General features: G+C 41.7%; 1 protein-coding gene across 3 annotated transcripts in view; it reads right to left on the reverse strand.

Moving 5' to 3' along the window:
• grid2 (glutamate receptor, ionotropic, delta 2) overlaps positions 1 to 19,028 on the reverse strand; it is a 577,776-nt gene that overhangs the window by 17,889 nt on the left and 540,859 nt on the right. For all 3 annotated transcript variants that reach the window (XR_006004078.2, XM_041904499.2, XM_045226775.1), the window contains exon 14: positions 6,362 to 6,528. Coding sequence is in view for 2 of the 3 variants with exons in the window: in XM_041904499.2 (XP_041760433.2) it covers positions 6,362 to 6,528 (167 nt within the window). In the remaining variant the exon portion in view is untranslated. The remainder of the gene's footprint in view (positions 1 to 6,361; positions 6,529 to 19,028) is intronic.

The raw sequence follows: 19,028 nt of genomic DNA on the forward strand, positions 1-19,028 counted from the left end.
AAGGCAACCGACTGCTGCAGAAATGATCATATGTTATTAGATGGCCTTGACGGCGGCAGACAAACTACCGTACTTGATAAGACTAAAGAGAAGACAAGAAGACAAGAAAATAAAAGATAAAAGGAACAGCAGAAATTCAACAGTGACGCAAACAAATTATAACATCTGAGGCAGAAAAAAACGACACCCTTGATTTAGAGATGCTACATTTCAGTTGAACACAGACAACGGCACATAAAACCTACATACAAAGACAATTTTGTGTGTACGAACATACGCACGCACGCAAACACACACACACACACACACACACACACGCAAACACACACACACACACACAGAGATAAATCCGGGGTCCAGAGTCTTTAAACAAGAATTGTGTCTCAGGTTCGTATTCATAGGCAAATTGCTTCTCAAGCAGACAAGTCATTTATAGAAGGTACTAATGGGCCCCAGACATCCTCTATACCAGGAGTTTGAGCTACTCCCCTCAGGGTGACGATACCAGGCACCAGGGCATAAAAAGAATAGAGCCAAACAATTTTTAATCCAAGAGGCAATAAGGCTTCTAAAAACACTAGTAGGTCCAGCAGGCAGGCCTTTAGTTGATACTGTAGTCCAGTGTTTCCCAACTCCAGTCCTCGAGTACCCCCAACTGCACACATTTGTATTGTAACCCTGGACAAACACACCTGATTCAACTCATCGAGGGCTTGATGATTAGTTGGCAAGTTGAATCAGGTGTGCTTGTCCAGGACTAGAATAAAAATGTGTAGTGTTTGGGGTATTCAAAGACTGGAGTTGAGAAACACTGCTGTAGTCGATAGTGTACAAATGTGTATAGTGTACAGAATAATTATGAATCCCACATGAACTGCACTTTGTCTACTCTTTCATTGGTTGTATTTATTGTCTGTAATAATTGCTTGTCTTTTGTCTATGGTTGATATGTGATTAATGTATGCACAGAGCCGCAAACAAAATGTCCCCATGTGGATAATAAATAAATGATCTTATCTTAACTTATCTTATCGTATCGTATTCTGCTCTTATCTTATCTCAAGCTATAGCTTATGCAAAAAGGTGCAAACTTGTTCCATTGCATCCAAACTTTATAAGAAACACTTCAATGTGACAAAAATAGAAAAAATAGGAAATGGCAGTATGTTCCATCTGGGAGAATTTCTAACAACATGATTACAAAATGTCAAAAGGAGCACAGGAGAGTTACTGTTCTAAGATGAGCTCCTTGTGCAGAGTGCACTCTGAGTGGCAACTCCTTAAATGAGGACAATGGAGGCATGACGGCCATGGTGCTAACCCCACTCACAGCCAAACTGTATTCTCACTGTCTGACTGCTACCTCCATAGAGCTTCTTCATAACGCCACTCATGCCCATTCCAGATTCACAGTCACAAATCATCATAATTAGTGGTACAATTAGGCCACTACAATAACCAAATCATACAAAGTGGTATGAGTGGGGAAAAGAGTCCAGAGAGCAATGAGTTTCAAATTTTAGTAGTCATATGTACGGGATACGCATGGTATACATCGTCAAATGAAATGCTTACTTGCAGGTTCCTTCTCGACAATGCAAGAACAATAAGAAATAGTAAAAAATAAGAATATGAACAGAAAGCAAATGTCTAGCTATCTAACTACATAGCACGTTTGGTGATGAATACATGTCTCCACTACATTTGCAATATTTTTGTCTCTAGCTAAACAAATCTCAAACAGCTAGAATAATAGGATTTCTAGAAGTTTGAGCAAATCCCTATATAACATACAAGCAATCTTAGGTCACAAATTGTACTTGCAAACGTATTTTGACAGTGTAGCGACCCATTTATGGGGGCGAAGCAAACAACTGAGGGAATCTCTGGTAAGATAGCAGAAATGTCAACTACTCATTCATTAAATCCCACTTATGGGTTTTAATGAGAGTTTCAGGGGCGTGAGTTTGTCTAATGTTGATGGATGGGACTGTAAGTGACAGCTCTGTCATTGTTCCAGATAACAAGAGATTGACGATGTCAGGTGTCGATCCCATTCTCACTGCCACAATGGAGCCTCCTCAAAATGGAGTCATTTCCACAAACTGGAAAGCGACCCCGAGGCCACGGCTGAAACACACACACATGCACACAGCGCCATGGACCCTCAAGTTCTAAGAAGAACGCTGTCACTCACTGTGCCATTGGTGACTGAATGCCATTACTAGGGTCAATTCCCCACCACTTTGGGAGGGCTCCACCGACACTGATTCCAGAATTACAAACAATGAAAGTAATAGTTTCCTGGCGAAGCATTTCCATCTCTTTTAGTCAATTTAATGAGTGTGGTCGATACCTGTATTGTGCTATGTGTCACTATACTGGAGGCATTACACTGCGCCTCTGTACACCTTTCCTTAAACCACTACTTTTCCTAATTCAGTGTGTCCTGCTACACAACACTTTCATATTAGCCAAGACTGCGCCTCACACTCTGGTTGAGGTAAACAGTTTATTCATCCTGTGACATACGAGCCAAATGGAAGAACTGAGGAGGAACCCTGACCAAGAACAACAATGACAAACGAAAGGAGAAATGATGAGTCATGGCTGGCTCCACCAGTACGGCATAGGCACTGAAGACATTAGAGCCCCCGAGTGTGTCTGTCTGTGTGGGGGGGGGGGTGTATGCGCGTGTGTATGTGTATAAGTGTATATACAGTGCCTTCGGAAAGTATTCAGACCCCTTGACTTTTTCCACATTTTGTTATGGTACAGCCTTATTCTAAAATGGATTGAAGAAAAAAAACTCAACAATCTACACACAATACCACATAATGACAAAGCGAAAACAGATTTTTAGACATTTTTGCAAAAACAGAAATACCTTATTTACGTAAGTATTCAGACCCTTTGCTATGATACTCGAAATTGAGCTCAGGTGCATCCTGTTTCCATTGATCATCCTTGAGATGTTTCTACAACTTGATTGGAGTCCACCTGTGGTATATTCAATTGTTTGGACATGATTTGGAAAGGCACAAACCTGTCTATATAAGGTCCCACAGTTGACAGTTTGTGTCAGAGCAAAGTTTGGAACCACCAAGACTCTTCCTAGAGCTGGCCGCCCGGCCAACCTGAGCAATCGGGGGAGAAGGGCCTTGGTCAGGGAGGTGACCCAAATACAGGTGTGCCAAGCTTGTAGCGTCATCCCCAAGAAGACTCCATGCTGAAATCGCTGCCAAAGGTGCTTCAGCAATGTCCTGAGTAAAGGGTCTGAATACTTATGTAAATGTATATTTCATTTTTTTTATTTTTATGAATTAGCAAAAATTTCTAAAAACCTGTTTTTGCTTTGTCATTATGGGGTATTGTGTGTAGATTGATGATGAAAAAAAAACAATTTAATACATTTAAGAATAAGGCTGTAACATAACAAAATGTGGAAAAAGTCAAGGGGTCTGAATACTTTCCGAAGGCACTGTATGTGTGTGTGTGTGTGGCTGTGTGTGCATGCAGCTGCTGTTTCAGTGCAAGACTCAAGAGGGTTCTCACCTGAAATCAATAGTTTTGATCTAATCCCTGAAAACAGCAGTATTCTGACTGTCTACTATGTCTGGATGATCAACTCAGTCTGGGTACCACACATCATTACCAGTACACTATGGTGGCACAGTGACTCACACTCTCTCCAGTAAGTGGAAAACAGGACCGCTTTCTTGGAACTGTTTCTTCTGGGTTGTTTGATTCTACCAAGGTGAACAACAAGTAGCATTTGGGATGAGTAATGTAATGGCAGTACTCTATCAACGAGACACACACACGCGCATGCACGCAAGCACACATGCACACATGTATGCAGCCCCCCCACCCCCACCACACACCTACACACATACACACACACACCCTCTCTCTTTCCACAATGTTAAAGCAGATCTATTATTTTTCATCTTTATCTTAATAGACAGGGAACTGCAAAATATTCTGTGAGTAGACAAGAGATTAAAAAATACCCAGTACACTTCAAAATCCACAGGCTCCCACTCCAATTACACACAAAATCACTGGCTATTTGACTGACTATTGATAGCTTGGAAATATTTGATATCAATGTCTTGTCTCTATTTTCTTTTCAGGACTTGAAATTCTGATTGAGAAGGCCAACAAAAGCCTTGGAGATATCCATGTTTTTATTCAAATGCAATATCAACCCCATGCTATTCCATGCCTTCAAATACCAATAGTTGAGAGAATGTTGGCACAGTTTGATAATGAATACTGATGCTATTTCAAAGCGCTATATGATCACACACAGCCAAACATTAAATGGACTACTACAGCAAAATAAATCTCCTTCCACTTCGAATGAGGAAACAAATTTGTGTGTGATGATCAGGGTTGGGTAGGTTACTCTCTACATCTAATCCGTAATGCTGCGTTTACATGGTACGAGGTAGACGGTAGATGGTAAATGGCAAACCGGATGTCGTTGTTTTCAATAAGAGCATGATGCCGTTGAGGCTGGCGGTGAATGCCATCAGCCGCCACCGTAGACAGGACATGCCGCCAGAGTTCAAATATTTCAACTTTTGCCATCTGCCGTAGCGTTGTTTTCTATCGGATGTTGATTTACACTGTTTGTTTACTGATATCACCATAGTAACGCATACATTCATGCTAGATTGCTTTTGCCGTCACCTTCTTTCTTGCTTTCCTTTCCCGCTTTGCAGACTGGTATGACGGTTTTTGCATCCCTCGTCTAAACGCAGCATTACAGTTACTAGTTGCTTTATAATCAGTAACGTAATTTTTGGATTACCCACATTTTGTAACGTAATCTGATTACCTTCAATTACTTTTGGATTATTTCCTTCAACGCATTTGGTGTGTCATCATAGTGGTCTCTGACTTGTGGTCTAACTCGCTCAGGGGGAACAAACTTAAACTTGCGCCTTTTTTCAATGCTGAATTGAATGTCATTAAGAAAGCAGAAAGTATCATAATGTATTTTTTCCCCCCACAAACACCCTTTATGAATGTAAAAGTAATCCAAGAAGTAATCATCGAGTTTTTCAAAAGTATCTAATCTGATTACAATATTTTTGCTGGTAGCGTAATGGATTACAGTTACAGATGACATGTAATCAGTTACTCTCCAACCCTGGCGATGATAGTGGGGAACACCATGGAGAGTGAAACATTGTATTGCCACTGCTGGGAGACAAATACCATTTCTCCATCATTTCATTGTTGTGCTTCATTGACTTGTATAATCCAAGAAGTCAGAAGAAATCATGTTTCCAAAACAATTTCTTCTCAGTAATTTCCCTTGCATTGTTTGGGAACCATAGGGAGCACTTTTAGTACACTGTTTTATGAAAATTAGTTTGGGAAGTGATCCCCAAGAGTCTGACAATGTCCTGGAAATAATGACAAGGAATTAAATGGGACTGTCAATTAATAACTTGTTTACTTTAACAACCACCATTAGTGGCAATATTCTGCAGTTTTGTGCATCAGTAGACAAAGAGGTGCAAAGAGAATAAACAGAAACACTGAATCACACGCTGGGACTCATATACACACACACACACACGCACACATAAACACACACACACACATATACACGTTTTCATTCTAAATACAAATTCAGCTTGCATCTGCCTCATGATGGCATGAAGGATCCTCTCTTAGTGTGTATAGAAATCAAAACAAACGTTGACTAATGATATCTTTCTCAGTGCGGTAGCACAGCATTACAGGTGGATGGGGCACTTGAGCATGTCATAATGATTGAGCTTTACTACATGACCTTGTCAGTAATTTTAAAGGTCATTTCTAATAGGGAAGTGATTTAGCATATTGTCTTGGTGTACTTTGCCAAACTATCAACCACCTATAATTCCATCACCACATTTTATGTCCTTTCACAAATGTCCATTCACAAATTGACTTGGACAAACTCCAGTCCACTGAACGAAGGTGACATTTCACGGAAAGGCCATACAGCAGTTGACTTCAAAACCAGAACTGACTAAATCCTTCTCACACTGTAGATGAGGCAATGGTGTAGTTAGGGTAGCCTGTATGTATGCACACTGTATTCCCTGCTGCTTGCACACTGAATAGTGTAGTTACACCTTTTGCAGCTCTGTGTGGGTCAGTCGGTAGAGCATGGCGCTATTTACACCAGGGGTTGTTGGTTTGATTCCCGCTGGGGCCACCCATACAAAAAATAGATGCATGCATTACTGTAAGTCGTTTTGGATAAACCTGTTGAATAAATAGCATATATTATATTACATATTACTTGTTATAAGCATGTATTAGCACTTATAAAGCCTTATAATGTTCAACGTACCTCTGGGAGAAGATGTCCCTGTATGGACTGCCGTGCTGCAAGGCGATGCCGTAGCCCCGGTCTGGTGCCTTGTTCCCCACAGTGTAAAAGGAGCAGTCCTCATCGTTGATGCCCACATACTCCAGCACTGCCACATCCCACACAAAGGCAAAATGCCCGTACTTCACCTGAGAGAAAAGTATAAACACAAAAATAGAATTACTGAGTGTATCCATGAGGGTGCAGTCAAATTGTTGTGGTCTGATGGGCAACGCCCTTTATTGTAATTATATTTCTAGGGGTAGAAACAGATATAGAAACACATAACACTATACAAACTATAATTTGACACTCCGGTCGAGAGATGGTAACATGATTGAACATGAACATCAACCATGACTAATTGTGTCGCATGCATTGTGGAGTAGGGTAACGTGTTGCCCATAGACACTGATCTTTGGTCAGTTTTGTATTTTCCCCAGTAATAGTCAAGGTCAGGATTTTTTTTTCTTGTTTTAATTGTACATGGTCCCTGACAATTGAACAGAATAAATGAAAAACAAAAAGACATACGTGATTAGCCTACCCTGTAATTGGAATATAATATGTTATTTTCATTTGAAGATGTAGCGAGTGCACGTTATAGCTTTATATTCATCACCACAATGTCATCCCTTTAGTCTTTAGTTTGGATAGATGGGAGTGTCTGTTTGCTGAGGGGAAGTCAAGGTTAATATGGTCAGAGGTGACCAAATCATCACCTGTTTTACATCAGCTCTGCAGCTCCCATTAATGGGACACTTACCATCCACATCAATTCACTTTTCAAAGAAAAAAAACCCGGGTGTGAGGACATTCACATTTGACCCTCTTTTGAGACATGCTATACTTTAAGATTCTGTGAATCTTTTGAGTATTCATTGTTATTACCCCTGTAAGAGATGCACCATGGCTGCCTGCCTGGCCCTCTACATGCGTTTGGACTCTGACGTCTCATTAACTGTAATTGGTACTTTATGAAATGTTCAGGCACCTCACCCCAGTCTGCGTCTGGACAGGGTTTAAGGTGATTGCCCTCTGCAGAATGACTCATGTCTGAATAAGAAAACCTCTTATTTGGTGATTTGGCTCAAACAGCACTATGGGTGTGCATTCCAAATGGCCCCCTATTCCCTATTTAGGCCCATATAGGCCCTGGTGAAAGTGGTGCACTATATAGGGAATAGGGGGCCATTTGGGACGCATCCTCTTCCTTCTCCTGGATCGCTCTTATAGTGCATTCGGAAAGTATTCAGACCCCTTGACTTTTTCCACATGTTGTTACGTTACAGCCTTATTCTGAAATTGATTAAGTTGTTTTTTCCCCTCCTCATCAATCTACACACAATACCCCATAATGACAAAGCAAAAACAGGTTTTTAGAACATTTTTCAAATGTATTAAAAATAAAAAACGGAAATATAACATTTACATAAGTATTCAGACCCTTTCCTCAAAACAAATCAAATGTTATCTGTCACATGCGCCGAATACAATAGGTGTAAACCTTACCATGAAATGCTTACTTACAAGCCCTTAACCAACAATGCTGTTTTAAGAAAATAGAGTTAAGAATATATTTACTAAATAAACTAAAGTAGAAAAAAAGAAAGAAAAAAGAATGGTACATGCATAGATAATAAACAGCGAGTAGCAACAGTGTAAAGACAAAGGGGGGGGGGGCAATGCAAATAGTCCAGGTGGCCATTTGATTAATTGTTCAGCAGTCTTATGGCTTGGGGGTAGAAGCTGTTAAGGAGCCTTTTGGACCTAGACTTGGCGCTCCGGTACCGCTTGCCGTGCAGTAGCAGAGAGAACAGTCTATGACTTGGGTAACTGGAGTCTTTGACCATTTTTGGGGCCTTCCTCTGACACTACCTAGTGTATAAGTCCTGGATGTCAGAAAGCTTGGCCCCAGTGATGCACTGGGCTATATGCACTACCCTCTATAGCGCCTTACGGTCGGATGCTGAGCAGTTGCCATACCAGGCAGTGATGCAACCGGTCAGGATGCTCTCGATGGTGCAGCTGTAGAACTTTTTGAGGATCTGGGGTCCCATGCAAAATCTCAGTGCTTTGTTGAAGCACCTTTGGCAGCGATTACAGCCTCGAGTCTTCTTGGGTATGACGCTACAAGCTTGGCACACCTGTATTTGGGGAGTTTCTCCCATTCTTCTCTGCAGATCCTCTCAAGCTCTGTCAGGTTGGTTGGGGAGCGTCGCTGCACAGCTATTTTCAGGTCTCTCCATAGATGTTTGATCGGGTTCAAGTCCGGGTTCTGGCTGGGCCACTCAAGGACATTCAGAAACTTGTCCCGAAGCCACTCCTGCGTTGTCTTGGCTGTATGCTTAGGGTTAATGTCCTGTTGGAAGGTGAACCTTCGCCCCAGTCTGAGGTCCTGAGCGCTCTGGAGCAGGTTTTCATCAAGGATCTCTCTGTACTTTGCTCCGTTCATCTTTCCCTTGATCCTGACTAGTCTCCCAGTCCCTGTCGCTGAAAAACATCCCCACAGCATGCTGCTGCCACCACCATGCATCACCATAGGGATGGTGCCAGGTTTCCTCCAGACGTGACGTTTGGCATTCAGGTCAAAGAGTTCAATCTTGGTTGCATCAGACCAGAGAATCTTGTTTCTCATGGTCTGAGAGTCCTTTAGGTGCCTTTTGGCAAACTCCAAGCGGGCTATCACTCTACCATAAAAGCCTGATTGGTGGAGTGCTGCAGAGAGGATTGTCCTTCTGGAAGGTTCTCCAATCTCCACAGAGGAACTCTGGAGCACTGTCAGAATGACCATCGGGTTCCATTTAAGAATGATGGAGGCCACTGTGTTCTTGGGGACCTTCAATGCTGCAGAAATATATTGGTACCCTTCCCCAGATCTGTGCCTCGACACAATCCTGTCTCGGAGCTCTACGGACAATTCCTTCGACCTCATGGCTTGGTTTTTGCTCTGACGTGACCTGTCAACTGTGGAATCTTATATAGACAGGTGTGTGCCTTTCCAAATCATGTCCAATCAATTGAATTTACCACAGGTGGACTCCAATCAAGTTGTTGAAACATCTTAAGGATGAGCAACGGAAACAGGATGCACCTCAGCTTAATTTCGAGTCTCATAGCAAAGGGTCTGAATACTTATGTAAATAAGGTATTTCTGTTTTTTAATTTGCAACAATTTCTAAAAAGCTGTTTTCGCTTTGACATTATGGGGTATTGTCTGTAGATTGATGAGGAAAAAATGATTATCTATCTGGATTTCGACTATCGGATCGGATTAAATGCATATAAATATAATTAATAGAACAGACTAACCACTGACTTGAATGGGGACTCCAGTTCTATTCATTTTATTTATATGCATTTCATCCTATCCGATAGGTGAAATCCAGATAGATAACTTTTGAAAAACTGGGCCCTGAGCATAACCATACCTGTTGAGGTTCCTACTCAATCATAGCCTGCTTAATCCTAGCTATTTATGTGTCACAGGCAAGACAGCTGTGATTTAGTTTGACATTTTAGTCATTTAGCAGACGCTCTTATCCAGAACGACTTACAGTAGTGAGTGCATACATTTCCATACTTTTTTACCCCGTACTGGTCCCCCATGGGAATCGAAACCACAACCCTGCTGTTGCAAGCGCCATGCTCTACCAACTGAGCCACAGGGACCAGTTTGTAAAAACATGTTATAGTTCAAACCTGCTTTTATTACTTATTTTTTCAAACTTTTCTCATCTCCACTCTGTATCTTCTTTTCTCCACACTTGATGAAGGTTTCTTAGTTTTTGAGAAAATGCTATTATAATGTAATACACTGTTGATGATGATATTATCTACAATAACCCCAAACTCATTCCAAAACTAATGATACAATAATGGGTGATTTAAATAGGAAGGCTTCACTCAAGAATTGGGCGGAAGCCTTTTGAACATTTACATTGTCTAATTTCCTCCACAATTGAGAAATGTCCTTGAATGTGTGTGAAAGTTGATCTACTTTATCAAATGACATCACTGAGAAAGTAACAAAGCAAATGCTAAAGATGTCATTTTATGAACACTTTAAGCACTTTAAAATGTGTATATGGCCATTCTCATCTCTAATAATGTCAAACATCTATTGCGCAACGGAAGGGAAGAAAGTGTTGAGATTCCTATTAATTTCTAATCCATTTCAGAGGAGAACAGGAAAGGGGGAACGTAGGTAGGGTTGCAAAATCCCGGGAATTTTGCAACCCTACACGCAGGTACCACAAAGTATTTGCCTTATTCCATAGTAGAGACATTGAAAAAAGAGAGAGGGAACAAGAGCAGAGGAAGGGCAGAAGTCAGGTAGTGGTTGAGTGGTGGCGTATGATGAGCGGAAGAACAGTGAGACGCGTCTCTCCATATGGAGCCAATGCAGCCTGCCTGGAGGAGCCATGGCAATCAGAAGGGCCTAGTGACTCTAATTGTGCCAAGATAATTATTAAAAGCCATTTTCATCGAACACCGGGCGCCTGGTGAATCCTAATCACAGCATTGTTTATTCCCGGAAACATGACTAAATAACCCACTAGATCCATAATCGCAAAATGAAAGCCGTCCATCTGTTCCCCTCTCACCCCCCCACCCCCCAACCCCCCCACCACTCCCTCTGTGCTCAGAGACAAACGCTAGTGTAGCTTAATGTCAATTACGTGAGACATGCTTGATGTTATTGGTTGCAGAGCGTTTCTTTTTTGCATCATTTAAAAGGAGGTGATGGCCTCTAAGCTGATTTGTAATTACTGCAGCATGAGTGTACAGAATGTTTAACGCTAACGTTTTACGAATCCCCTTGATTTTGCGACTTTAAAGGACCCCCCCAGAGGAAGTTGCCACCACTATTTCAACATAATGTCCTGTCCTAGAGATGAAATGCACGTTTAGGTTCCACCTCCAACAAATGACGAAGGCTACTTATACATATTCAAGGATTGGATGTGGGAATTTCCACGTGGAGTTGATAAATATCAACAAATAGGGCACTGACAGCTGTCAGTGTAGCTAACTAGCATGTTAACCTTAGCTAGCTATCTAGCTAGCTAGTATCTTGCTAACCTTATCTAGCTAGCTAATGTTATCTGTTGTTGCTGTGTTTTTTTTCCCTATACTGTATTCAAAATATTAGTCAGCTGGATTTGTCATAAGCATTGATTTAGGGAATACTTCGCCACAGATGGAAACCACTGGCCTATCTTTGACGTCGCCATCTATTGTTATCTCCGCCATAGAAATAGTTAGAAAGAATAAGAAGGTAATATGGGTAACTATTGAAAGATAGCTGATATGCGTTTTTCTACATTGTAATGGACACGGTGCAACCTTTGGTAGGCTGCTGGCAATGCTCATGGTTCTCACAGGGGAAATGAAATGATAGGCTACAATGACCTTTCTCATGATCATGCATGCCGCAAATGACATGTAACTAACTATACGTTCCTTGACTGGTGACAGCTAGTCTTCCTGGGGTCCGAGACATAACAAAAAGGTTATTACAGACAAAAAGACTTGACAATTTACATAGACATTACAGACTTATATATACATGTATTTTTTTTTAAATACAACTAAAGACACAAATGTACACACACACACAAAGAAAAGAAGCAATACAACAAAATAATAATAATGTGTGGGTGTGTGTAGAGTGTGTGTTAGAGTGTGTGTGTGTGCATCTATCAGTTACCCATACATGTCAGTACATACACACAAAAATTAGGTTGCATGGGGAGAGACATTGTGCTGTGAGGTGTTACTTTATTTGTTTTTTTTAACTAGGTTTGCGCTGGAAGGGAGTTCCATGCAATCATGGCTCTACATAATACTGTACATTTCCTTGAATTTGTTCTGGACCTGGGGACTTTGAAGAGACCCCTGGTGGCATGTCTGGTGGGGTAAGACTGACATGCATACTGTTGACATTAGCCCTTTGCAGCACTTGACCATGTCACTGGGAAATAGTCAAGATTAGATCAAACTAGAGCCTGCAGGACTTGTTTGTTTGACTGTGGTGTTAAAAATGCTGAGCATCTCTTTATCACAGACAGAACTCTCCCCATCTTTACAACAATTAAATCAATATGTCTTGACCATGACAATTTACAGTCTAAGGTGACACCGAGAAGTTGAGTTTTCTCAACTTGCTCAACAGCCACATCAATCATTACCAGATTCAGCTGAGGTCTATAACTTAGGAAATTATTTCTACCAAATACAATGCTTTCAGTTTTAGACATGTTCAGGACTAGTTTATTACTAGACACCAATTCCAAAACTGACTGCAACTCACACATACTGTATCTAAAGTGGTATTTTCTACCAATCAGTTTTAGTTCATTTGAAGGGGCTAATATTTAGGGGTTTAACCCTTCGCTGTAACGTTTCAAACATGGCTGTTACATGTTACTGTTTTTTTTTTTTTTATGTCCGGTCTCAAATGATTCTGTGGAGCACACACAAATGGTACAAAGTTACGGACTCAAGGATTCTATGCTTTCAAACAGGTCTGTTGACATTTATTACAAATCTGTCAATGGCGTGTGTAAAGTAGAGGGTTCCAGAAATTAACAATTAGGTATTGCAATCAAGGAATGATGAACCAATGGCAGACTTAAGGGCAGATTTACACAATGTGGGTGCAAGCAACAACATTTTTCTATGGTTGTGTTTTCAGATATTGTCTCAGTTCAGCGAAAGTTCTGGCTACCTGAGACAGACCAGGGTTTCTTCAGGTACAGTCTGACCTTTTAGACTACAGCTTGCTTCTCTCTCCTCTTCAGAGAGCCAACAATCTCTCTCCCAACTTCCCTCCCTCCCGGCTGGCTCAACCCTCAGTTTGTACTGATGGAGCTTCCTCTCTAAAAGCCTCTCTCAACGTGCCAGCTCACAACTGTCCCTCACCGCCTTCCAGCTCCCTCTCCATGCTCTCTCTGCATATGCTCAGATGCCTCATACTCCCTCTCTCTCGCTCTCTCTACCTCTCTCCATCTATGCATGTGTTTGTTTTCAAGGAATCAGGAAGTATTGTGTGGTAAAACCACAGTGAGTTTTGACTTTGATCATTCTCCATTATGGTTGGTCTCTGGGCTCAGTGGAGATAGTCTTTCCCAGTAGCTCCTCTCTCGCGGAGGTGGGCACCAGTTGGCACACAGGTGGCATTCCCGCCCACCGCATGTGCGCTCGACGGTGACAGCGGCGACAGACCAACACTTTGTGACACCTTCTTCTGCACTTGTTTTTCGCCTTAATTGGCCTTGAGCTGTCATTAATTCTCTTTGTTTCCTTAGGAAAATATAAAAAGCAATTAATAGTCTAACACCAACCATATGCAAATCTGCAAAGCAATTTCCAAAGACGGGGATCTGATAACAAAACCCAGAATAATTAGAAACAGATGTTGGAGAAACAGTCCAGGACAGCTCACTGGGCTAGAACTAAAATGCCTTTGCTAATAGGATCTGCCATATAAAAATATATATTTTAAAATTTGTTCTTTCAATTTGATTCTCCCTAATGAAGTCCTGCTCAGTTGTTTCAAAAATATGTACTATCGTCTTTTGAAATATGTAATTGTGCTCGTTTCAAATTAAATCATGTTACAATGGTTCATATTAAATAGGCTACCCACCGGACCACCAGCTACAATATAGTGTATGTTGGGGAGAGTGGAGTAAACGCAATTACTGGATTGGTTAACATACCTTTCTGCCTCCGCACCCTTACAGAGTAATTTGACAGAGGAACATAAGGGGCCTGGCGCAGGAACCTCACAAGGCTAATGTAACATGGCAGCCTAAGCCACCCACCTCCTTTTAGCAGGGTAGTCATCTCCTGCTTTTCAGAGGGAAACACTTTTGTCAGGGGAAAATATTGGGTTACATTTGAATTTACCAGAATGTTTTATTCAAAGAGGTTGGACACTACTGCTCTGAAAGAAAGGTTTCCAAAGACTTTATATCCAATGATTTGGACTGCACTATTTTGCTCAAGCTCCCTCTAAGAAACAGGTGTGTGTGTGAGGATATGAACATTTGTGATTGTGAAGATGGGTGGGAAAAGTCTTTATCTGTTATTTTCAGGGACATCATTGGGACAATAGCCCAGTGTGTCAAAGCCTGCTGAATTTCAAAATAGGGCCCGGTAGCTACTCTAAATCCAACCGCACAATCATCTACCCTCAATTTTCCTCTTCTCAATCCCTGGACCCCCTGATCGAGGAATGATCTTCCTATCGATTTTAATCTATGCATATCGGAATAAAAGTTTACCACCACCATCTAATCACAAAACCACGCTTGAAATGTATTTAGCATTTAAGCTACTTTGTTTCTTTGATCTTTTCAGCTAACACATAGATACAAGTAATCTCGCTATACAGCGGGGGAGGAAGGGATCTGAATCGTCTCTCTAATACCCAACAAAGAACAGGAGCACATAATCTGAGCCAAACAGCAGAGCAACTATGAGTTTTACCTAAGAGGATTTGGTTATTGATTTGACAAAGGAAGTAAGGTTTAACCGCTGCATAAACCCATTATGTTTTTTTTAATAACTTAAACAACTGAGACGTTGCAAGAGTGACATAATTAAAACGTTGTCGACTTTGAACGCACACTATTTAGCACAAGCCGCATGAAATTGCATTGCTGCTAGTTCCTCAAAGGAGGTTTCTTAGCCTCAAACGCCATTAATTACATAATATTAGTTCATTGCATAATATTCGACTCAGGAATATCCGCCTATCTTTTGTTAGGGACTTTTGGTAGTATGACTTAGCCTTTGTTAAAGCCATGAGTCAGTTGAATGGGCCAGAAGCGTCCCATCTTATCCCTCTCTCCCCAGTATCACTCTTTCATGTCTGAGACAATTCTTAGGGCTCCCTCTCTCCAAAAGAATGACAGTAGCAGTCAGACCCTCGCACACAGACGGCAACTTTATCAAAACAGTCGGTCGACATGCAGTGAGTAAGGTGCCTCGACCAGACACTGTAGCTTCAGTCACGGCTCCAGTGGGGCCACCTATCCATCCACATTAACAGGCCTGTCTCATCTATGAAGTGATTCCAATCTCCATCCTCTAACCCTCCTGCAGCTCTCACCAACACAGCTCATGACCTTTCAAATAGGCTCACACCAGTGGATCCGGTACCACACACTTGGTACTGTAGGGCTGTTCTCTTCGTTTACCAGCACAGGTAGTGTAAACATGCTAAAGCATTACTTAATAATGGATAGTTGAGACTCATGGGCTGCATCCAAAATGGCACCCCCATTCCTTATATAGTGCACTACTTTTGACCAGGGCCGATTGGGAATAGGGTGTCATTTGGGACATAGGTTGAGGTACTTCGGACACATAAGCCGGTGGCCCTCTGACAGTGAATCAGTGCCCCCCATCTCTCTATCTTGCTCCCTCTGTATTATCTGTGTGAGTCTTCATGCCGACAAATATGACAACTTTCAAGGACAGCGGAGATGAGAGAAGGTGAATGAACTGTTGGCGGGTCTGAAGAAACAGCAGTCTGTGTTTACTCACAGCCGAGACATCAGTGACGCTGCAGTGAAAGCTAGCTACCTCATTGCTAATGAAATCGCAGTGGCTTCAAAACCATTTAGTGAGGGTGAATTTGTAAAAACATGCATGATGAAGGCAGCGGAGATTGTGTGCCCTGAAAAGCGGCAGGCTTTTGCAAATATCAGCCTGACAAGAAACACAGTTGCAGACAGGATTCCGATCTTTCAGTGGATTTGGACAGCCAGTTGAAGAAAAAAGTAAAGTCATTTATTGCGTTTTCGGTTGCAATTGATGAAAGCACGGACATTACAGATGTTGCACAACTGGCCATTTTCATCCGCGGAGTTGATGACACATTGACCGTCACCGAGGAGTTCGTGGAGTTGGTGCCGATGACAGATACAACGACAGCAGCTGATATTTTTACCGCACTCGTCGGGCGCGCTGGACAGGGTCGGAGTGGACTGGTCCCGCGCTGTCAGCCTGGCTACAGATGGTGCGCCCTCAATGATCGGGAAAAAAGCAGGCGTTGTGACAAAGTTCAGAGAGAAAGTGCAATCTGCAAATGGAGGACATGATTTTTTGACTTTTCACTGTATTTTGCACCAGGAGGCTTTGTGTTGCAAGTCATTAAAGATGGATAACGTCATGAAGGTGGTCATCCAAACTGTTAATTTCATCCGATCCAGAAGCCTGAATCACCGTCAGTTTGACAGCCTTCTCAGAGAGAAAGACCACATCTATGGCCTGCCATACCACACTGAGGTAAGATGGTTAAGCCGAGGTGCTGTGCTGAGGCGTTTCTTTGATTTACGAGAAGAAATTGAACAGTTCATGGAAGAAAAGGGCAAACCAGTGTTAGAATTTCATTCCGCAGAATGGATGCAGGACCTTGCATTTATGGTGGATGTTACAGAGCACCTGAATAACTTGAACAAACAGCTGCAAGGGCGCAACAAAGTTGTCACTCAGTATTATGACAGCATACGTTCTTTCAAGTTGAAGCTGTCATTGTGGGAGACGCAACTTGCCGGTGGTGATGCAGCTCACTTCCCCTGTCTGAAAAATGTGTGCGCGACCCAACATGTGGCAGACATGAAGCGGTTCAAAGATAAAATAACGGGACTGTTACGGGAGTTTGAGCAACGCTTTCAGATTTATTGTTTATATGTTTTTATGTTGATGTGCTATTGTTTTTAATTGATTTTATTTTATGTGTATATTTAACCTATTCTTGACTCTGTGGTTCTTGCACTTGTTTGGGGAACAGGATTTCATTATTTTTATCTACATTTCTGCCTGAGAAATGACACCCTGATATAGTTCTGTGATCTGTGATATACTTCTGTGAATCACTGAGGCATTGTGTGTGTGTGTTCTTTGTCCTCAGAACTTTCAAATAACTTGAGGTGTTTTATGATTAATAGTGATGTTGTGCTTTTGGACACTGTCCTCAGGCTCCAGCTTTATGTTTATATGTTTTTATGTTGATGTGCTGTTTTTAATTGATTTTATTTTATTTGTATATTTAACCTATTCTTGACTCTGTGGTTCTTGCACTTGTTTGGGGAACAGGATTTCATTATTTTTATCTACATTTCTGCCTGAGAAATGACACCCTGATATAGTTCTGTGATCTGTGAAACAGTTCTGTTAATCACTGAGGCATTGTGTGTTTGTGTGTTCTTTGTCCTCAGAACTTTCAAATAACTTGAGGTGTTTTATGATTAATAGTGATGTTGTGCTTTTGGACACTGTCCTCAGGCTCCAGCTTTATGTTTATATGTTTTTATGTTGATGTGCTATTGTTTTTAATTGATTTTATTTTATTTGTATATTTAACCTATTCTTGACTCTGTGGTTCTTGCACTTGTTTGGGGAACAGGATTTCATTATTTTTATCTACATTTCTGCCTGAGAAATGACACCCTGATATAGTTCTGTGATCTGTGAAACAGTTCTGTTAATCACTGAGGCATTGTGTGTTTGTGTGTTCTTTTTCTTTAGAATTTTCAAATAAACTTGACGTGTTTTATGATTAATAGTGATGTTGTGCTTGTACTATTTTGGACACACTGTCCTCAGGCTCCAGCTTTATGTTGTATGTTGATCGTATTAAAACAAAGAAAACAATCTGAAGTTGTTGTTTTTAAGTTATATATACCATGATTTTTCCGGTGCGGCCCACTTGGGAATAGATTTTCCTCCATGTGGCCCCTGAGCTAAAATGAGTTTGACACCCCTGTTATATACCCTTTGTTGGCAATGACACAGGTCAAACGTTTTCTGTAAGTCTTCACAAGGTTTTCACACACTGTTGCTGGTATTTTGGCCCATTCCTCCATGCAGATCTCCTCTAGAGCAGTGATGTTTTGGGGCTGTCGCTGGGCAACACAGACTTTCAACTCCCTCCAAAGATTTTCTATGGGGTTGAGATCTGGAGACTGGCTAGGCCACTCCAGGACCTTGAAATGCTTCTTACGAAGCCACTCCTTCGTTGCCCGGGCAGTGTGTTTGGGATCATTGTCATGCTGAAAGACCCTGCCACGTTTCATCTTCAATGCCCTTGCTGATGGAAGGAGATTTTCCCTCAAAATCTCACGATACATGGCCCCATTCATTCTTTCCTTTACACGGATCAGTCGTCCTGGTCCCTTTGCAGAAAAACAGCCCCAAAGCATGATGTTTCCATCCCCATGCTTCACAGTAGGTATGGTGTTCTTTGGATGCAACTCAGCATTCTTTGTCCTCCAAACACGACGAGTTGAGTTTTTACCAAAAAGTTATATTTTGGTTTCATCTGACCATATGACATTCTCCCAATCCTCTTCTGGATCATCCAAATGCACTCTAGCAAATTTCAGACGGGCCTGGACATGTACTGGCTTAAGCAGGGGGACACGTCTGGCACTGCAGGATTTGAGTCCCTGGCGCGTAGTGTGTTACTGATGGTAGGCTTTGTTACTTTGGTCCCAGCTCTCTGCAGGTCATTCACTAGGTCCCCCCGTGTGGTTCTGGGATTTTTGCTCACCTTTCTTGTGATCATTTTGACCCCACGGGGGTGAGATCTTGCGTGGAGCCCCAGATCGAGGGAGATTATCAGTGGTCT

The sequence above is a fragment of the Coregonus clupeaformis genome, chromosome 18 (genome assembly GCF_020615455.1).
Source record: "Coregonus clupeaformis isolate EN_2021a chromosome 18, ASM2061545v1, whole genome shotgun sequence".
NCBI lineage: Eukaryota > Metazoa > Chordata > Actinopteri > Salmoniformes > Salmonidae > Coregonus > Coregonus clupeaformis.